This window comes from Dromiciops gliroides, chromosome 5 (assembly GCF_019393635.1).
Source record: "Dromiciops gliroides isolate mDroGli1 chromosome 5, mDroGli1.pri, whole genome shotgun sequence".
NCBI classification, from domain to species: domain Eukaryota; kingdom Metazoa; phylum Chordata; class Mammalia; order Microbiotheria; family Microbiotheriidae; genus Dromiciops; species Dromiciops gliroides.
The window spans coordinates 149,768,395-149,787,325 of NC_057865.1; the positions used below are offsets into that span (position 1 = coordinate 149,768,395).

Sequence of the window (18,931 nt, forward strand, 5' to 3'; positions counted from 1 at the left end):
CTGGGTTAAGAAAAATTTTGTTGGGGCAGCTAGGTGGTGCAGTAGATAAAGCACCAGCCCTGGATTCAGGAGGACCTGAGTTCAAATCCAGCCTCATATACCTGATACTTACTAGCTGTGTGACCCTGGGCAAGTCACTTAACCCTCATTGCCCTGCCCCAAAAAAAGAAAGAAAAATTTTGTTTAGGTCAGGGGAGATGTGAGTATGTTTGTAGATACACAGGAAGAAGCCAGTGGAGAAGGAGAAATTGAAAAGATAAGTGGTTAAATGGCTTGCCCTTCACTACCAACATAAGTAGTATCTGGAGAGGGATTCAAATCCTGGTATTTCTGACTGCAAGTCAAACTCTCAGTCCACTGTGCCATACGGCCTCTAAAATGCTTCTTTGTTTGAAATGTAGGTCGCTGGATTTAAGGAATGCAAAGCTCTATGAAATGAGGATGTTAGACAGTCATAGAGCCTGATTACGGAGGAGAGGATAATGAAGATGGTAGTATATATGACAGGTGCTAAAAAATGGAGAGAGGGTCCTGGAGGTAGGTGATGACTGTAAAAAGGATGGAGAGATGAAATAAACAGAAGGCATGAACTTCAAAAGAGGAGAGGTTATTGAGTAGTGGAACTAAAACGAAGGTCTGGAATCAACCATACAAAGCAAGAATTATGTCAACTCCAGCCTATCTTCCAGGCCCCATAGGTTGGGAAGAATGGTGGAAGCCTAAAAGGGGCATGAATAAATGAATGAGTAAAAAGCACTTATTAAACACTTACTGTGTTAATTTCTGGGGATACAAATATAAGTGAGTTGTCAGACCCCGTCCTCCACAAGCTTATGGTCCCATATGAAAAGACAATACATAGTTGGAATGTGGGAGGGAGGTACAAGAGCAGTGACATGATGTGGAAATGGTTAGGAGATAGTGTGGTAGGTCTCAGCCAGAACTAAATAAATTGAAAGGTCACCAGTCAGAACCCAGAATCCCACAGGTAGGGATTTTAGTTTTAGTGGAACACAGATGCTAGAATGCAGGTAAAAGGGCATGGAGATGGAAGTGGATGATAGGTCGTCATTAAATGAAATGTTTTTGTTTATGTCTGGAGATATGATGAGCACTCAAAACAGGCTTTCAAAGACCTAGGGGAGTTGTCACAGTAGAATGAGGATCCCAAAGGGCATGCCATGGCAGGGGGCAAGAATACAGCAGACATGAGGAGAGGTTGGGTTAAACTAGGTATGGATTAGAGTATTAAAAAAGGTGTGAGGCTTCCCTTGAGTAGGTGGGAGACAAAGGCCATGGAATGTTGTATACTCTCAGACTAGGGCATTGTGGTAGTTGGTTTTGCTGAACTGTTTTTACTTATTACAATGGAAAGCTGGTAGGGTATATTTGGAAATAAATATGATGTAAAAATAAAAGGCATTCATAAAACTTTTTTTAAGGATATGTGATGGGGAGAATGGAGAAAGGTATTTGTCTAGGTCTAGATCAATAACAGGAACTGAGGAAACAGAAGGTTGGGAAATGCTAATGATAAGAGGAGAAATGCTGATCAGTTAGAATCTAGTTAATGAGGAGCTAATCAAACCCACCAACCCCAAGGTTCCAATTAGAAAGTTGATGTGATAGCCAATACCTGTGTATGTTGATGCAGTTATGTATATTGGCTTTCAGGGTGGTCTTCATCGGGTCAACAAACAGGCCCAATGGCCAATTCACAACTCCCCGTAGTACTGTTGTCTTTGGGGGGGTTGGGAGGAGGGGGGAGGGAAGGGGAAGAGAGCACGGAGTAGGGTCAGACTGATTTCCTTCCTTTGCAAAGGTACCTACATAAGCTATTACCTTGAAATGTGTCATAAAATGACATGTCAAATAGCCAAGAAGAGAGCATGTCAAATTCTCTTGGTTCTATTTGGGGGCAAGGGCCACTTTTTTGTTTAACTCCTCAAAATAACTGAAGTGAAGTCCTAGAGAAGTGAAGTATTAAATGCTCTTGAAGACTTGATGCACATTTCTCTACTTTTAAATTATTTATGCATTGAGGGATACTGAGGTTATTTTTATCATCCTAATAAAACATTTGGGTTTTAAAAGGTTTAAATATCTTTATACTGTATGTTTTTTAAAAAAACCTTTTAATCTTTGTTTGTTTGTTTGTTTTCTTTTGTTTTGTTGCAGGGTAATGAGGGTTAAGTGATTTGCCTAGGGTCACACAGCTAATAAATGTTAAGTGTCTGAAGCTGAATTTGAACTCAGTTCCTCCTGAATCCAGGGCTGGTGCTTTATCCACTGCTTCACCTAGCTGCCCCTTAATCTGTTTTTTTGTTGGTTGGTTTGGTTTTTGTTTTTTGGGTTTTTTGGAGGGGCAATGAGGGTTAAGTGACTTTCCCAGGGTCACACAGCCAGTAGCTGTAAAGTGTCTGAGGCTGTATTTGAGTGCTTTATCCACTGCGCCACCTAGCTGCCCCCCTTAATCTGGTTTTTTTGTTTGTTTGTTTTGGTTTTTTTTTGTGGGGCAATGGGGGTTAAGTGACTTGCCCAGGGTCACACAGCCAGTAAGTGTCAAGTGTCTGAGGCCGGATTTGAACTCAGGAACTCCTGAATCCAGGGCCGGCACTTTATCCACTGCGCCACCTAGCTGCCGCCCCTTAATCTGTTTTTAAAGTTAATTTTTAAATGTTCTAGGAGATTTAATTTTGTTTGAATTAATCAAATTCAATTAACAGAATCATAAGATCACAGATTTAGAACTAGAAGGAACCTCAAAGGTCATCTAGTCCAATACTCTCATTTTGCAGATGAGGAAACTGAGGCCCAAGGAGCTTAAGTGGCTTGCTCAAAGTCACCTAGCTAGCAAGTAGAAAAACTAGAATTTGAATCTTAGTCTTCTGTCTCAAAATCCAAAGTTTCAAAGCAAATGCTTCAGTTGTTCTAATTCAATTCAACAATTAAGTGGCACAGTGGACAAAAGGCCGAGTATGGAGTCAGGAAAATCTGAGTTCAAATTTGAACTCAATCACTTACCAGCTGTGTGATCTTGGGCAAATCACTTAACCCTGTTTGCCTCAGTTTGCTCATCTATAAAATGAACTAGAGAAGAAATGGCAAAACACTCCAGTATCTCTGCCAAGAAAATCTAAATGGGAGTCATTGAAGAGTTGGACACGACGGAACAATAATGAATGTGTAGAGAGCATTGGGTTAGGTGCTAGAGAGATATCATTCTATTTATTCCTTAACTTCTATCTTGCAAACGGTCTATTGCAAATAAAACCACACCATGACCCAATTATTAGACACATGATCCTGCGTCACATATTATGAATATACTTAAAATGGTATTGATGCAATTGTGTAATACAAAGATCAGTTAGGGAGAGCCGAAGTAAAGTAGAGAACAAACCAGGTTTTGTTGAAAGAACACTAAATCTCACAAGACCCAAGCTTCCATGTGGAAAAAGAAATTAAAGAGGGTTTGCCGACAACTTATAATTGGTGAAGTGAGTCAGGGAATATTTGAGCAGAATTATTGAGACTTAGAAATATTATAGAGATTTGGCTAAATATAAGGAAACGCTCCCTAACAATTAGAGCTGCCAAAAAATATATTATAGGAAATAAAACAGATAAATGGGGAAATGATTGCTAGGATAAACAAAAAAAGGTTATGTTTTAAATTGAAAGAAAATGTTTAAGAATAGTTTTAGATAAAAATAAAGCTGAAAAATTTTAATAGCTTACTGTTGTTTTTAAAAATTAACTGGTATCATATTAAAATAAATTTTAAAATAGCACATGTTCAGTAGTTGAAATATTATAACAGAAAGTAAATAGTCCAATCGGTAGTAAAACAGACACATGTAACAAATTTCTCAGGTACCAAATGAACTTTAATATGACTATAAAATGGGCATCTTGTCACGTGATATTCCCTAAGGGTAGGAAGTAATCACCTAATGATTTCACTGAATGAAACATAATATGCAAGCTAGTGTACCTCATGGAATTCCATGGGCATTAAAAGATTTCCATGTAATGTGATACAGAACTTTGGAAATGAAATTTTTCCCTGTAGATTTTTATTTAGCCTTTCACAGTTCAGTAAGAACACTAATTATTTATTTCTGAACATGGGCTGGGTAATTAGGGGGCGAGCAGAAGCCCTGGCATCTATAATGACACATGAAAAAAAATTAAAGAGAAGCTTTTCACACCTAAGAATGGCTAATGTTTAAGAAGCAGGAAAAAAGAATATGCACTTTGAATAAGGATTATCTTTTTCCTTAAAGAGCACAGCAATCATTGACTAAAAATGGCTTTTCCTGTTAATTGCCTCTCAAACAGGTAAAGAAATAAAGAAAAGTCAGAGGTACTGTCTTAATTTACCTGAACTAAATCAATAATGTATATGGATTATACAGTGAGCAATAGTTTCAGGGACTTGGGCCATTATTCATTTCTAAGTATAAAAATCAAAGAGCTTTTCAACATGAAACCAAATGTTGCCATTTTAAAGGGATATTAACTAGATGATCTTGTAGTACTTTATATTGAAAATTTCTTTGAGCAGAAGTGCTTTATTTTACTTTGTAGTTGGGACTGGGGAATAGGTGTCGAGAGAGGTCCAGACCTGTGATTCCCCTGATGTAAGGGGAATGACTCCTGGGATAGAGATCTGGGGCTCTCTGCAATTTATTGCTTTAGAGTGTTGCCTGGGGGTACTGGGAGGTCATGACCTACACATGGTCACATGGTAGTATGTGTCAAAGGCAGGATTTGATCATCTAAGCACTAGTCTAGCTGCCTCTCAGTTACTAATAAATGAAATAGCCTTGGAAATATGAAAGGCAATAAAGAAAAGTCAGAGGCACGGCTCTACAATACTGCATTGTCCTGTAATTAGTATTAATTATAGCTGCATTTAGCATTTGTTGCATAACATACTTTGGAGCACCCTCAGTGCAAGAGTTTTTGTTTCATTCACTGTTGTCACTAACTAGCTGTATGATTTTGAACAAAATCATTTTCTATGCATCATACTGTACAGATACAAAAGCAACTTAGGATTTAAAAATTACAGATGCAAAGCTCTAAGGGTAAATTATACAATGCATTAAAAATACTTTGAAATATCAAGTACTAGGCAAATCAGTGTAATAGGAAATTCATTCTTTCCCTTTCTCCCTAACATTCTCCATTTGAACATGCCTTATGTCTAAGAATATGGTATTACTATCCTAGAAGATCAAGGAGAGAACTAATGCTCCTCTTTTTCTCTATTAGCATTTGGATGAGGAATTTTGATAAAGGTTGTTCCCCCCAGTCAAATAAACATTTAAGTACCATGGTGCAGTGGATAAAGTGCTGCACCTGGAGTCAGGAAGACTCATTTTCCTGAGTTCAAATCTGACCTCAAACACTTACTAGCTGTGGGACCCTGGGAAAGTCACTTAACCCTGTTTACCTCAGTTCTTTATTTGTAAAATGAGCTGGAGAAGGGAATGGCAAACAACTCCAGTTATCTTTGCCAAGAAAACTCCAAATGGAGTCACCAAGAGTCAGAAAGGACTGAAACGACTCAGCAACAATAAAAATTCATAAGGCATCATCTTAAGTGCTGGGGATATAAGGACAAACTGAAAAACGGTCCATGTGCTCAAGGGGCTTACTGTAAACAGGAGGGTGAAAAGATTAGAAACGGTTTCCAGAGGGAAGGGGCATATAAATTGAGCCCTGAATAAAGCTATGGGTTGTAAAAGGTCTGGACCAGGACCAAGTGAATTTCAGGCTTGCAAAAGCATGGAGGCAGGAACTGTAATACCAACCTCTAGGAACTTCAGAAAATAGACAACTCTGGCTGGAATGCAGAGTGAGTAATGTGCAGGAAGACTAGAAATGCGGTTTGTAGCTAGGTTTTGAAGGGGTTTAAATGTCATACAAGAGGCAGTGTGCCATAGCAGTAAGAGACAGCTGGATTAGGACTTTCCTCATCAGAGAATTCTGTATTTTAATAAAGTGATAAATCTCTTCCTTATTCCTTTAAATGACAAGCTTGTGTTTTTGTCGCAGAGAGCCACTGAATGTTCTTGAGTGAAGGAAAGACGTCTATGAGACTATCGAAATCCAACATTAGAAAATACAATGTTTTCCACATGCATTAATGAAAAATTAATAAAATAATTTAACATTACTTTTTAAAAAATCAACCTTTCTTTGTGACCAGTTCATGAAGGAGGTGGGGGAGAAAGATTCAGGGTAACCTAGGCAAAAAGAGCCCTTTCTATTTTACCTCCTTTATGTTTACCAGAGTTTAGAGAGGATCAGCCAGTTTCCTGTATTTGGGGTTCAGAATGAACTACAATCTATTTATATATATAAAAAACTATCTATCTAATTTATTTTTTATTCTTCTGTCATCAAATCAATCATTTCTCTATCAATCTAATCTATCTTTTATCTATCTATCTATCATCTATCTATGATCTACTCTCCTTTAAAGGTGTTCCTAGGGAGATACTCAGGAATAGATTTAATCTCCTTTTCTAGTTTCACATAAATTATTCTAGTACAAAAACATAATGACTCAGTGGTTTATGCAACAAGCTGGAAACTCAGGCCTTGTGGGTTTCTGGTCTTGCTTCTGCCATTTATGTTCTAACATTGTGTAAGTCATTTCAAATCCCTTGTCCTATAGTTTCTTCACCTATAAGATGAGGAAAATTCTATCAAATTGCTTCCCAAGGGCAGTAGGTGGCGCAGTGGATAGAGCACTGGCCCTGGAGTCAGGAGTACCTGAGTTCAAATCCGACCTCAGACACTTAACACTTACTAGCTGTGTGACCCTGGGCAAATCACTTAACCCCAATTACCTCACCAAAAAAAAAAAAATTGCTTCCCAGATGCATAAGAAACAATAAAAGTAATTCACAAATTTAGAGTTATAATGCTACGAAAGCCACATAATGGTAACTTTTCTGAGACAATAGCTATGTGAGTGTTTTAAAAATTAAAGTTATTATATAGGTGTAAAGCATTATTACTAATATTAATGTGGAGAAAGGGGTACTATGAATGTGAAATAAGCAGATGATTCAATATCTTTCTCACCTAAACTTTAGTGTGAGCTCTGGAAAAGTAGCAAGACTGGCTGATTTGCATTTATGTTCTTTTTCTTCTTCTTCTTCTTCTTTTTTTTTTTTTTAGTGAGGCAATTGGGGTTAAGTGACTTGCCCAGGGTCACACAGCTAGTAAGTGTTAAGTTTCTGAGGCCGGATTTGAACTCAGGTACTCCTGACTTCAGGGCCGGTGCTCTATCCACTGCACCACCTAGCTGCCCCCTTTTTCTTCTTCTTGACAAATTATTACAAATAGTGTGGCTAACAAGCAATGAAACGATCAAAAAATGAGACCAGAGAAGAGAGGAAGAAAAGCAAGAGTCAGGATTTAAATCCTTGAAGGACCAGTAATTAACATCTTCAAATCCTCTCTGTCCACTGGGCCCTTCAAATATGTTCTTCAAATATGTACAAGCCTCCCCTATCTTGGGAAAAATAAAACTGTGATTTGATTCCCCTTCCTCCAGCCTATGTGCTATTTTTCTTTTTACTTAGGTGGGTAATTTTCTCAAACAAATTGTCTACACTTGCTTTTCTCATTCATTCTTTACTTATGCCACTGTAATTCAGTTTCTGATCCTACCACTATATTGATTACACTCTCAACAGTCACCAGTATCTTCTTAATTTCCAGATACAATCACTTTGTATCTTTCTCATGAGGTTTTTAAATAAGATTAAATATAACTGGGACAGCTAGGTGGCGCAGTGGATAGAGCACCAGCCCTGGATTCAGGAGTACCTGAGTTCAAATCTAGCCTCAGACACTTAACACTTACTAGCTGTGTGACCCTGGGCAAGTCACTTAACCCCAATTGCCTCACCAAAAAAAAAAAAAAAGATTAAATATAACTGAAAACAGGACAAACAAACCAAAATATATACAGGAATAACACTGAAAAGAAATAGAGGAATAAATGTTAACCAGGAGCCATAGATGAGCTAATTGCTGCAATTAGGCATTTCATTCAACTGTGAATTCCCTTCAGCAGCTCAATATCACTTCTGAGATCTAGTTTCTTCATCTCCAATTGGTTGCTAGACTTTTCTTCTAGGATGTTCAACCTTCACTTCAAAGTCAACAGGTCTAAAATCAGATTAATTATCTTACTCTTCAAAGAAATCCCCTTAATTAACTTCCTTCTTTCTGTGAATGAATGTTTCCAGTGTTTTACTAGTTAACAGATTTGAAATTTGCCAGTCACTAAGTCCTGTCCTGTCCGTCCTTCCTTCCTTCCTTCTTTCCCTCCTGCCTTCCTTCTTTCCCTTCCTTCCTTCCTATTTCTATTTATACTACCACCACCTTATTTCATGCCCTTATCACACCATGCCTCTACTGCAGTAATCTCTTTTTTTTCTTTTCTTTTTGTCAGGCAATGAGGTTTAAGTGATTTGCCCAGGGTCACACAGCTAGTAAGTGTCAAGTGTCTGAGATTGGATTTGAACGCAGGTCCTCCTGAATCCAGGGCCGGTGCTCTATCCACTGAGCCACCTAGCTGCCCCTGCAGTAATCTCTAAACTGACCTCCTTGATTCCAGCACCTCCCTTTATCTTTTCAATTTATCTGGCAAGCTACCTGCCAGATCAATCCTTCTTAAAGTCCTGCTTTCATGCTTGTTACTATTCTGCCTAATACTCAAAAATCTTCACTGACATTCACTGATTGTATGTTTAAATCTACCTTCCTTTGCCTGGAATTCAAGGCTCTTTATATTGTTCCTAATTATCTTTTCTTCTGTGTCGCCTCCATTATCTCACTATATAAAAACCCTGGCTCCAACCAAATTGGTCTATTTGAGGTAGCTGGTGCCACAGTGGATACAGCCCTAGGCTTGGAGTCAGGAAGACCGCTGAAATCTGGCCTTGGACATGTGCTAGCTATGTAACCCTAGGCAAGTCATTTAACCCATTTATTTGAGCTTCCGCTACTGTAAAGTGAGGGTAGCAACAGCACCTACCTCTCAGCGTTGTTGTGAGGATCAAATGAGATAATTATTGTCAAAAGCACTTAGCACAGTGCCTAACACATAGCAAGGGCTGAATAAATGCTTATTTCTTCCCTCTCTCCCCTCTTTAGCCCACTTCAAATTTGACTCTTCTTTCTTCTTCCCCTTTAATACCTGAAGTACATAATAATATAATTTCAGTTAGAACCTATCACAGAGGTATCTCATCAGTCCCATACCCAAAAGAAACCAATAATATAATAGCAGTGATAGTCATTCAAGTTGTGCTAGTCAAGTCTTCATTCAGCTTCAGTTACCAAGTCTACTTCTGCTTTATCTCCTGCATCCACTATCACAGCCACAACTCAAGTTCAGGTATTTATCTCTGTTCTATTGCCACAGCTTCCTAGCAGCACAGTTGGAGAGAAGAGTGCTTTCCTCCACATTGTGAGAAATCTCATTATGTTGCAAGACTGAATGTCCCTGGTATGAATATCTCATCAGTCCCCTCTATCCCTCTGATTTGATCCTAATCAGTTTCTTTTTGTGTGTTGTCTTCCTCCTTTAGATTATAAGCTCCTTGAGAACAGGGACTTTTTTATTTGTAATTGTATTCCCAGCATATAGTTGTTATTTGTTCAGTAGTTTTCAGTCATGTCCATCTCTTCCTGACCCCATTTGGGGTTTTCTTGGCAAAGATACTGTAATGATTTGCCATTTCTTTATCCAGCTCATTTTACAGATGAGGAAACTAAGGCAAACAGGGTTAAGTAACTTGCCCAGGGTCACACAGCTGCCCCAGCACATAGTAAGCATTTAATAAAAGTTTATTGATTGTAAGAAAGGCTATTTTGTACCTCCATCATGACTTTAAGCATCCCTGTAGTGCAAAAAAGATTGCCAATAGTTGTCCTATTAAAGAATCAAATAGATAACAAAGGAACCCATAATGACAGCAGTGCATAGAGTTTTGGTTCTAGTCTCAGTTCAAATCTGGCTTCAGACACTAGCTGTGTGACCCTGGGAAAGTCACTTAACTGTTTGCCTTAGTTTTCTTATCTGTATAATGAGCTGGAGAAGCAAATGATAAACCACTCCAGTATTTTTGCCAAGAAAACTCCAGATGCGTTCACATAGAGTCATAGAGAACTGAACAACAACAGCAACAACATTCCCCCATGCCCACCAAGTTTACTTCTTAAGTATAGCATAGAGTAATGGACAAATCACTCGGCTGCCTTAGGATCCCAGCTAACTGCCACATGGAGTCAAGGACATCACTAAGGGCTTTACTCCTCACTGGGCTTAGCTGCCCACGAACTCTGGAATAGATTCCCTTACTGGACTTCTGGGGTCCTCCACACCTTTCAAAGCTTTGAAAGTGACAACCTAGTCATTCTGTCTTCAGAAGGAGATACTAAAGGGCAGAAGAAGAAATTTTACTCTCTCTCTCTCTCTCTCTCTCTCTCTCTCTCTCTCTCTCTCTCTCTCTCTCTCTCTCTCTCTCTCCCCATTTACCTCCCGCACCATTCTCTGCACCTGGATGGAGGCATATTATAGCATTGCTTGCTTCCTCAGTCTGTCACAATCATGCAGGAAAAAGAGAGCAAGGTCAGGTTTCTGGGGATCTTTGTATGCATGCTAAGTTCTAGTTCAAAAGCCAATTAAAAAGCCCTTTTTAAAGTGGCAAGCAGAGGGGATTCAATCACATAATGCCTGAACATGCTCCAAAGTTCCTGGGCGACTCCGCTGAGCTAAACACCCTGCACATGGTCACAAGGGCTGAGTTCTTATTGGCTAGTGCAACGTCCTAAGTGTGACAACATGTACAGCAGTCTCGAGGATGCAGTCAATTTTAAAGCCAAAGTAAAAATCGGCCGTATAACACCGAATTAACAGAGCTTTTAAATAGGTCCTAATTTAAAGGAAGAGGAAAGACTTCTTAAGCAATCAGCAATCAGCAAGCACTTACCAAGTTCCTTCTATATGCCAGGCATTGTGCTAGGTCCTAGAGATACAAATACAAAACCGGAAACAATCCCTATACTAAAGGAACTTGTGTTTTATATAGGGAGATAATATGTACGTGTATAAGTATGTGCAAAATAAATATAAGATAAATATGAGGTTGGTAGCATGTCCCAGTGGAATGATGGGTTCAAATAATACTTCTGCTACTTATTCGCTGTTGTGGTTATAGGTAACAATTACTCTGGGCTTCAGTTTCCTCTCCTGTAAAAGGAGGAGGTAGGACTAGATGGCCTCAATCAATAATGATTTATTACTTATAACTTTAAATCTATGATCAGGTACTTGGGCAGACCAATGAAGGACACCAGTGATGGGGATGGGGGGGTGGCGGGGCAGGGATCAGGAAAAGTGTTTTGTAAAACTGAATTCATTACCTTTCTCCCCAAATCTACTTTCAATCTTTCCTATTTTTATTCATGGCGCTGCCATTCCTCCAGTCTCCCAGGTTTTCAATATAAACTCACAAATATAAAACAATAATTTAAAATTTTGTCTTAGTGATCATTTCATCTTTCACAAGGTGAAGGAACCAAGAAGGGGAAATTCGATTCTGCATCTGATTCCCACTAACAAGGAGGAACTGGTTACTCTAATAGAAATCATGGGAAAGGGAAAGAAAGGGAAGTGACCCTGCACTCCAAGAGTTTGTGTTAGTCTAAGGGTGAGCTTAGATGAATAAATCAATCAATTCATCCCCACCCCACCCCCCCATCTCCATCTCTCTCAGTAGGTCTTTCTCTTTCTCCCTCTCTGTTTTGAAATACAACCCCTCATCCCTTGGGGAGAACCCTAGAGCCCTGAGGGGAAGTTGTAGCTAAACTCTGGGGAATGGATTCCCTCATTCTGATGAAAGTTGGGAAAATAGCTCTAGAGTATGTACTACAATAGAGGAGAGAAAATCTCTGCGTAGTTTGACCAGCACCTTAGATTTGAGGAAAGCAGATTTCAAAGAGTTACAAGGAAAATGATGTAAGATCCTATGGATTTAACTGCTCCAGGAGAAATCAGTCCAGGAAGGGATATTCAGGAGTGAAATAAAGACACAAAGAGAAACAACTCCAATGAGGAGAGGAAAAGAAGGGGATTTTGTTTGACGAAACCAATGTGGATACATAAGTAATTAATCAATTTAGGTAGCAAAAAGGAATAGATAGAAGTTGGAAGTAAGGCCAGGTAACAAGTTGGAAAATAAAAAGAATGTGACACTGTGTTGTAAAAAATGGTATCTGGAATGTTAAAGTTCAGAATGAACTGAGGTTGGCAAGAGATGGTAAGGACGATAAAAAGTATTATTTTAGGGGAGAAAAAGAATGATCAAAGAAGACATAGGGCCTATGCTTGAAGTGAATGGGACTGTGTTAACTGAAAAGGCAGAGCTGCTCAACTTTTAGATAGTAAGCGATGGTAAAAGAGCACATAGGAAATTCAAGTCACCAGAGCTATTTTATATATATATATATAATATATATATATATATATATATATATATATATATATATATATATTCTACACCCTTGGCTTCTGAAAAAACTGGCAGGGGTCACTTAGAAATCACTGAGTGAGTAATAATTGAAAGATCCTGGAAAACAGGAAAGGTACTATAACAATGGAGAAGGGTAAATGTTGTCCTAATTTTTAAAAGGGGAAGAAAACAGTCTGCAAATTATAGAATGCTAAGCTTGCCTTTCATTCCTGGGAAAATTCTAGAATGAATCAATAAAGAGATATGATTGGTAAAGATCTAGAAAGTAGTTATACCAGACTAACCTTACTTCTTTTTTTGACAAGATTTTAAAATTAGTAGATAAGAGGAATGCCATGCACCTACTTTACCTAGAATTTTTTTTGGCGAGGGGCAGGGCAGTGGGGGGTTAAGTGACTTGCCCATGGTCACACAGCTAGTAAGTGTGGAGTGTCTGAGGCCGGATTTGAACTCAGTTCCTTCTGATTCTAGGTCTTGTGCTCTATCCACTGCGCCACCTAGCTGCCCCCTAACTTTACCTAGAATTTAATAAAGCTGTAGATAGATTATAATCTTGTTGTAGAGATGATGGAGACATATGACTCAAAGAATAATAGTTAATGACAATGTCAACATGGCAGAACTACTTTAGTGGACTATCTTAGATATCTGTATTTGGTCCAGTGTTTAACATTTTGGTCATTGATTTAAATAAAGGTATATATGGTATGCTGATCCAATTTGCAGATGACACAAAGCTGGGAGGGATAGCAAACAGACTGGAGGACAGGCAAGATCCAAATGAATCTTGACAGGCTAGAGCAGAGGTGTCAAAACTGGCTGCCTTTGGAACTCTAAATGTGATTGAGCCAGATTAAGACAGAAATGGGAAATGTTTAACAAAATATATAAAAATACAACAGAGATAATATTAATTTGTGGTTTTTAAAGTCAATATGTGGCCCCCAGAGATCCATTTCTATTAATTTTTTTTTTTTTTGGTGAGGCAATTGGGGTTAAGTGACTTGCCCAGGGTCACACAGCTAGTAAGTGTTAAGTGTCTGAGGTCGGATTTGAACTCAGGTACTCCTGAATCTATGGCCGGAGCTCTATCCACTATGTCATCTAGCTGCCCCATCTATTAGAATTTGACACCACAGATTAGAGCAGGAGGTTGAATCTAACAAGATAACATTTAATGGTGAGAAACAGTCTCACACTTGAGGGAAAACCAATCAACTTCCCAAATCCAAGATGGTGGGGGAGGGCACTGTTAAACAGTAGTTGTTCTTCAAAAGATCTGGAGGTTTTAGTGAACTGCAGGCTCAATGTGAATCAGCAGTATGCTGTGTCAGCCAACCCCTTCTTCCCCCCAAAACCCCAAAACAAAACACTAATGTAATCTAGAGCTGCATTGAGACCCAGAGGTTTCAGGAATAGGGTGGTGATTTTAGTGAGATGGTTGAAATAGTTTAAAAATGAGGGTATCTCAGGATCAGTTTGGGGACCTAGGCAAGTCTCAAACTCAAGTTCTCATTTCCTTATCTCTAAAATGGGAATAATAATATTGTTTCACAGAGTTTTGGTGAGTAAAACCTTTCCTTAAAACTCTTTATAAATGGGTTAATATTAGTTGATTTAAAAGATCCTTTCATATACTTAAGACTTTTGTATTCTATGATTCAAAGCAGTGTTGCGGTTCTTCAGTCTATACAGAAAACTAACACTCCTCAACCAACGACTAAAGCTAGTACCATCATTTTCCTAATGGGGTGATTGAGGTGAGCAAGTAAGTTCCCCAAGACGAGTTTCACCTCCATCTAGCGAACCCTTCAAGATTATCCGGCCACCAGGAAACACTGGGAGGATCCAATGGCTGCTGAATACCTGACTACTGTTTCGAGAGTGCAGTTTTTTGACATAGGCACAAGAACCACAATTCCCAGCAAGCCCCACTCCTTCCAGGCACTCCCCTCCCGCCACGAATGTTGCATGCAGGGAATTGTAGTTCCAACTTAGTGATGGGGAGAGGAAGAAGCTTAAACAGTTTCGGGAATGTACTTTTACTCAGCATGGGGAGCGAAATACTTTCATCCCAATTAAGGTCCTACTGAGCCCCATAGGGGCAAAGCCCTAAGGGGAAGGGGCGGGGGGAAAAGGGGGGCTATGATACACTGGAGAGCAAATTCTCCAGATTGCCAATTCACCACCAAGCTAGTGGTTGGGGAGGAGTGGGGGCGGGACTCTCGGCTCCGGAAGGAGAGCAGTGATCGCTCCACCAGTCAACGGACGCCTCTTCCAGCCAGTCGGAGCCCAAAGGATTGGGAGGGGGGCGTGCTTTACGTCGGAGATTGGAAGAGAAAAGAAGGGCCGGCAGGATTGACAAGGAGTTCCGTTTGGGGCGGGGCTGCGGTCGCGGGGCCGCGCGTCGCGTCGGGGCGGCGGCGGGGACGCGCGCTTGGGGAAAGAGGTCGGCTGTGCGGGGCGGAGGGGGTTGGGCAATCTGGGGGAGTCGCGTCCCGGAGGCGGCGGCGGCGGCGGCGGCGTCTCTGGCGGAGGCGGAGAAGGAGGGCGGGGAAGGAGGATGGAACCAGCTGGGGGCTGGGGTTGGTGCTGAGACGCGACGCTTCCCCCCTTGTACGGCTCCTGGAAGTTGTGCGGGTGTGAGCCGGACACCGGTGCCGCCCCTGCCGCTGCCGCTGCCGGCCGGGCTTGGCGGGAGAGCTGGTGGGCGGGAGGGGCCGCTAGGGCAGGCGGTGGTCGGGTGGGGAGGGGGGGGAAGGGAAGGGGGAGCGACCTGGGGAAGACGGAGCGCGCTCTGCGCCGGGCGGGCGGGCGGCGGCGGGGGGGCCAGCGGCCGCAGCCGCCGGGAGGACGCGAGGCGATGGAACAAGTGGAAATCCTGAGGAAATTCATCCAGAGGGTCCAGGCCATGAAGAGTCCGGACCACAATGGGGAAGACAACTTCGCCCGGGACTTCATGGTGAGTTCTGCCCCGCACCGCCCCCACCCTGCCCGGGGCCGCTTTGTGTGGGTGCCGGTGCATGGGGAGGGGGTGTCAGCGAGAGCTAGGGGCGGCGCGGCAGACGCCAACCTGCCGAGCGTGAGGGGCCCGCGGAGCGTGGGGCAGCCACCGCCCCGAGCTCTTGTCCCTCTCCCAGCCCCCTCCCATGGAGCGGGAGTGGCCGTGGGGCGGTGTCCTCCCCCCCCCGCCCCCCGTTCCCACCCTTAGTCTTTGAGACCACCTATTGTTCCCCCCTCCCACCGCGGGCACTCCTGGGGCTCGGAGTGGGGGACTGGGGTAAGTGGCTTTGGCATCTTCTCTCCTGCCCTGAACCCCCCACCCCCTTTCCTCTGCCAGCCCAGTCTTTTCCTTTGAGTGCCTGGTAAAGGGTCAAGGGAGTGGGTGCTTTAGGTTGGCATTTCCTCCCCAATCCTGGCGTTTACTAGGGTGGAAGAAGATTTAGGGGTGAAAAGAGAGAAGAGGGTGAAATTGGCTTGCAGGGCTCATTAAACTCCTAGGTGTCTTTTAAGCTTTTGGTGGTTATTGGGGGGGGGGGGGGGAGTACTTGACCATTGCTGGATTCTCAGTTTGCCCCACAACGTTTGGAGAAGACATCTCCTTGAGAGGCAACATGTTCAATATACAATGATTCCCATACCTTACTCCCTAGAACCCATATTTGAGGCGATGGTAACTAGGGTCACTGTGTGTTTGTGTCAGAGACAGAGTGAGTGAGTGTAGGGAGGGGAAGTAATGCTGAAGGAAGCCTTTTCCCAGGGGATTTTGTTGAAGGCAATGGAGGGGATGTGAATATCACTTCCTATCCGGGGTGGGGGTGGGGAACTTGGGAACAATAGTTCTGATGGGGCGGAGGCGATGGTACTCTGGGCTGGAGGCCTGAACTGAGAGATAACCTTTCTCACTCTTTCCCCCCCCTTACCTCCTCCCCCCCCCCGCCCCCCTTTTCTGTACCGACTGGGGAGGATATGGTAAGAGGCGGGGATGAAGTTGTCTGCAGGTAGATTAGTTCAGTGAGGTTATAGCTAGATAAGGGGAGCTAATAAAGTCAACATCCTTCAATTTACTATTCCCCCCCCCCTTTTTTCTGGACAATGACCCCATAAGAATTATTTCCCGTCCTGGGAGGAGGCGGTGGGAGGTGGCCGGTGGCTGCTGTTGCTCCTACGGATATTGCGCAAGACTCTGGGGCGTTGGAAACCCTGGAGGTCTGGGGAATGGAAGAGGAAGCGGGACTTTGGGAAGTGCTTACTCCTTCCAGTGGTGGTTTGGGGAAAGGGGGTTAAGAGCTGAGATCTGATTGGGAAGGATTTTGCTCCTGAGGGAGCAAATAGTCCCATAACTATATTTAGAATATGAAAAAGATGTAGTGCTGGCATCCATAGAAAGGGATGGGGAGGAAACATCCAAAAGGAAAGAATAGATATATTTATTTTAAGGTTCAGGTTATCCTTCCGCTAAAGCGAGGTACCAACAGATTTGTGGTTAAAGCTTTAGAGTAGAACTTCCTACTCACATGTAAGGTGGATCCTAGATCTTAACAATGAATTGTGATGACTTTACAAAGCCTTGTGATTCCCCCCCCCCCCTTTTTTCCTGTGAAACCAATAACATAAGAACAAAGATATGTTGATGACCGTAGTTTGAAGCCTATGTGGAAAATGTAGATTTGGGCTGAAGTGATAAAAGTTTTGCCCAAGAGGAAAAGCGGTCGGTGTATGCCAAGTGGTTTGACCCTATCTGTGTGAGTTTCATTCCTTATTGTCCTGTGCTTTTTGAGAAATAGAGAACCACATTTAGGAGGAAAATGTAAATAAGTTATTTTCTGTTTTGTTTCTTTTGATAAGAACTGTCAATACGTTGAGTTAATTTGAATGGTATCATTCTTCACAGTAACTGGGATGAGGAAGTGCTTTTTAATTTTTTTTAACCATACCAGGATGGATGAAAATGTTTACTTTAAAATATAACTTCCAGAAATAATTTTATTGTTTTTTTTCCCCCAGTGGTAACTGCTGAAGAAAATAGAGGGAGTTGAGTTTACTTACCTCCTCTTTTTCTTTCTTTCTTTTTTTTTTAAATTCTATCTCTTCTTGGATACTTTTATCTTCACTTAGGTTCTTGAGGACTTCTTTTTATGGAGAAGGATTACATAACTGACTGATTTGGTACTTGTGGCTTTATGATCATTACCTCAAGTTCAGGTTCCCAATACTAGTATCTTTTTAGATGAATGTGAAATAGCTTTGGGGATGTGGGATGTATGGGCTTTTCTAGGATTCCTTTTAAAGATTGTTCCTTCCTGCATTGTTAGAGACCACTTTTGTCTCATTGCCTTGAGGAAGAAAATTTCTGTACTCTACATTTTAGACACAAGCCTTCCGGGGATAATTTATAAATCAAACTATTCTATTTTATTTTATTTTTAAGTATATCTGTTTAGAAGGAGAGAGAAATCCAAAAAATGTCAATCTCAGTTTGCTTCCATAATCTTAAGGCATTGCTTGGTGACTCCAGTTTCAAGGTTTGATGACTAAGATCTGTCTCATCACACCAACCCTAAAACTAAAAGGAAGGGACTTAGCTGATTGCTTTATGTTCTTTCTTGACTGAGTTAGCTAGTTAGTCTTGATTATCAGATAGTGATGCAGTTTCTCTCTTGAGATTGGCATATGTGTGGATATATGTAAATCCTCTAAAAGTTACTTGTGGTCATGGAAAGGGATTTATAAACATATAGGACTTAGAATTTACCTTGGAAATCATCTCGTGAAACCCATTCATTTTACAAATGTATTTAAATTCTACAAATATTTAAATACCCGACTGTGTAAGCCAATGTGCTAGAGTTATGTCAAAAACAAAATGTTCTTATAATAGGATCATAAATTTAGGGCCCCAAAAGACCTCAAAGGTCATCAAGTGTTCAGTTAGGCAGTTGAAGAAACTAAGAACTGACTCCAGGTGTAGCACTCCTGCCTCTGCACCATTGTGATCTTTCCTCAGAGTTTATATCGTACTGGTTGAGGATACTGACGTCCAAAGAGATTGTGGCTTGCTTCAGAGTAGAGTGTATATAGGGTCCAAACCCTTGTCTTTTGACTTGATCAGGTGCTCTTTACAGAAATTAGAGAGATAAAGATATCTGCTGTTAGGTCATGGCAGTGCATTGTACCAATGGGCCTGCTAGGTGGAAATCTTCTGTAATATGTGGGTTTGGAGTTTGAGAGGGAAGTTGTGTAAATATGCGCGTGTGTGTGGGGGGGGAACCATTTCTGTAAAGGTGATGAATCAATGAGACATTTTTTTGGAGAGAGTATAGACATGGGAAGAGAGAAGGTTTTTCCTTAAGTGG

At 41.3% G+C, this 18,931-nt stretch overlaps 1 protein-coding gene across 5 annotated transcripts in view; it reads left to right on the plus strand.

The window, feature by feature from the left end:
• Positions 1–15,357: 15,357 nt before the first annotated feature.
• PTPN12 (protein tyrosine phosphatase non-receptor type 12) overlaps positions 15,358–18,931 on the plus strand; it is a 95,764-nt gene continuing 92,190 nt past the window's right edge. For 4 of the 5 annotated variants that reach the window (XM_043967044.1, XM_043967046.1, XM_043967045.1 and 1 more), the window contains exon 1: positions 15,358–15,537. In XM_043967044.1, coding sequence (XP_043822979.1) covers positions 15,439–15,537 — 99 coding nt within the window. In that variant the 5' untranslated portion in view covers positions 15,358–15,438. The remainder of the gene's footprint in view (positions 15,538–18,931) is intronic. The other variant, XM_043967048.1, reaches the window with a different exon arrangement.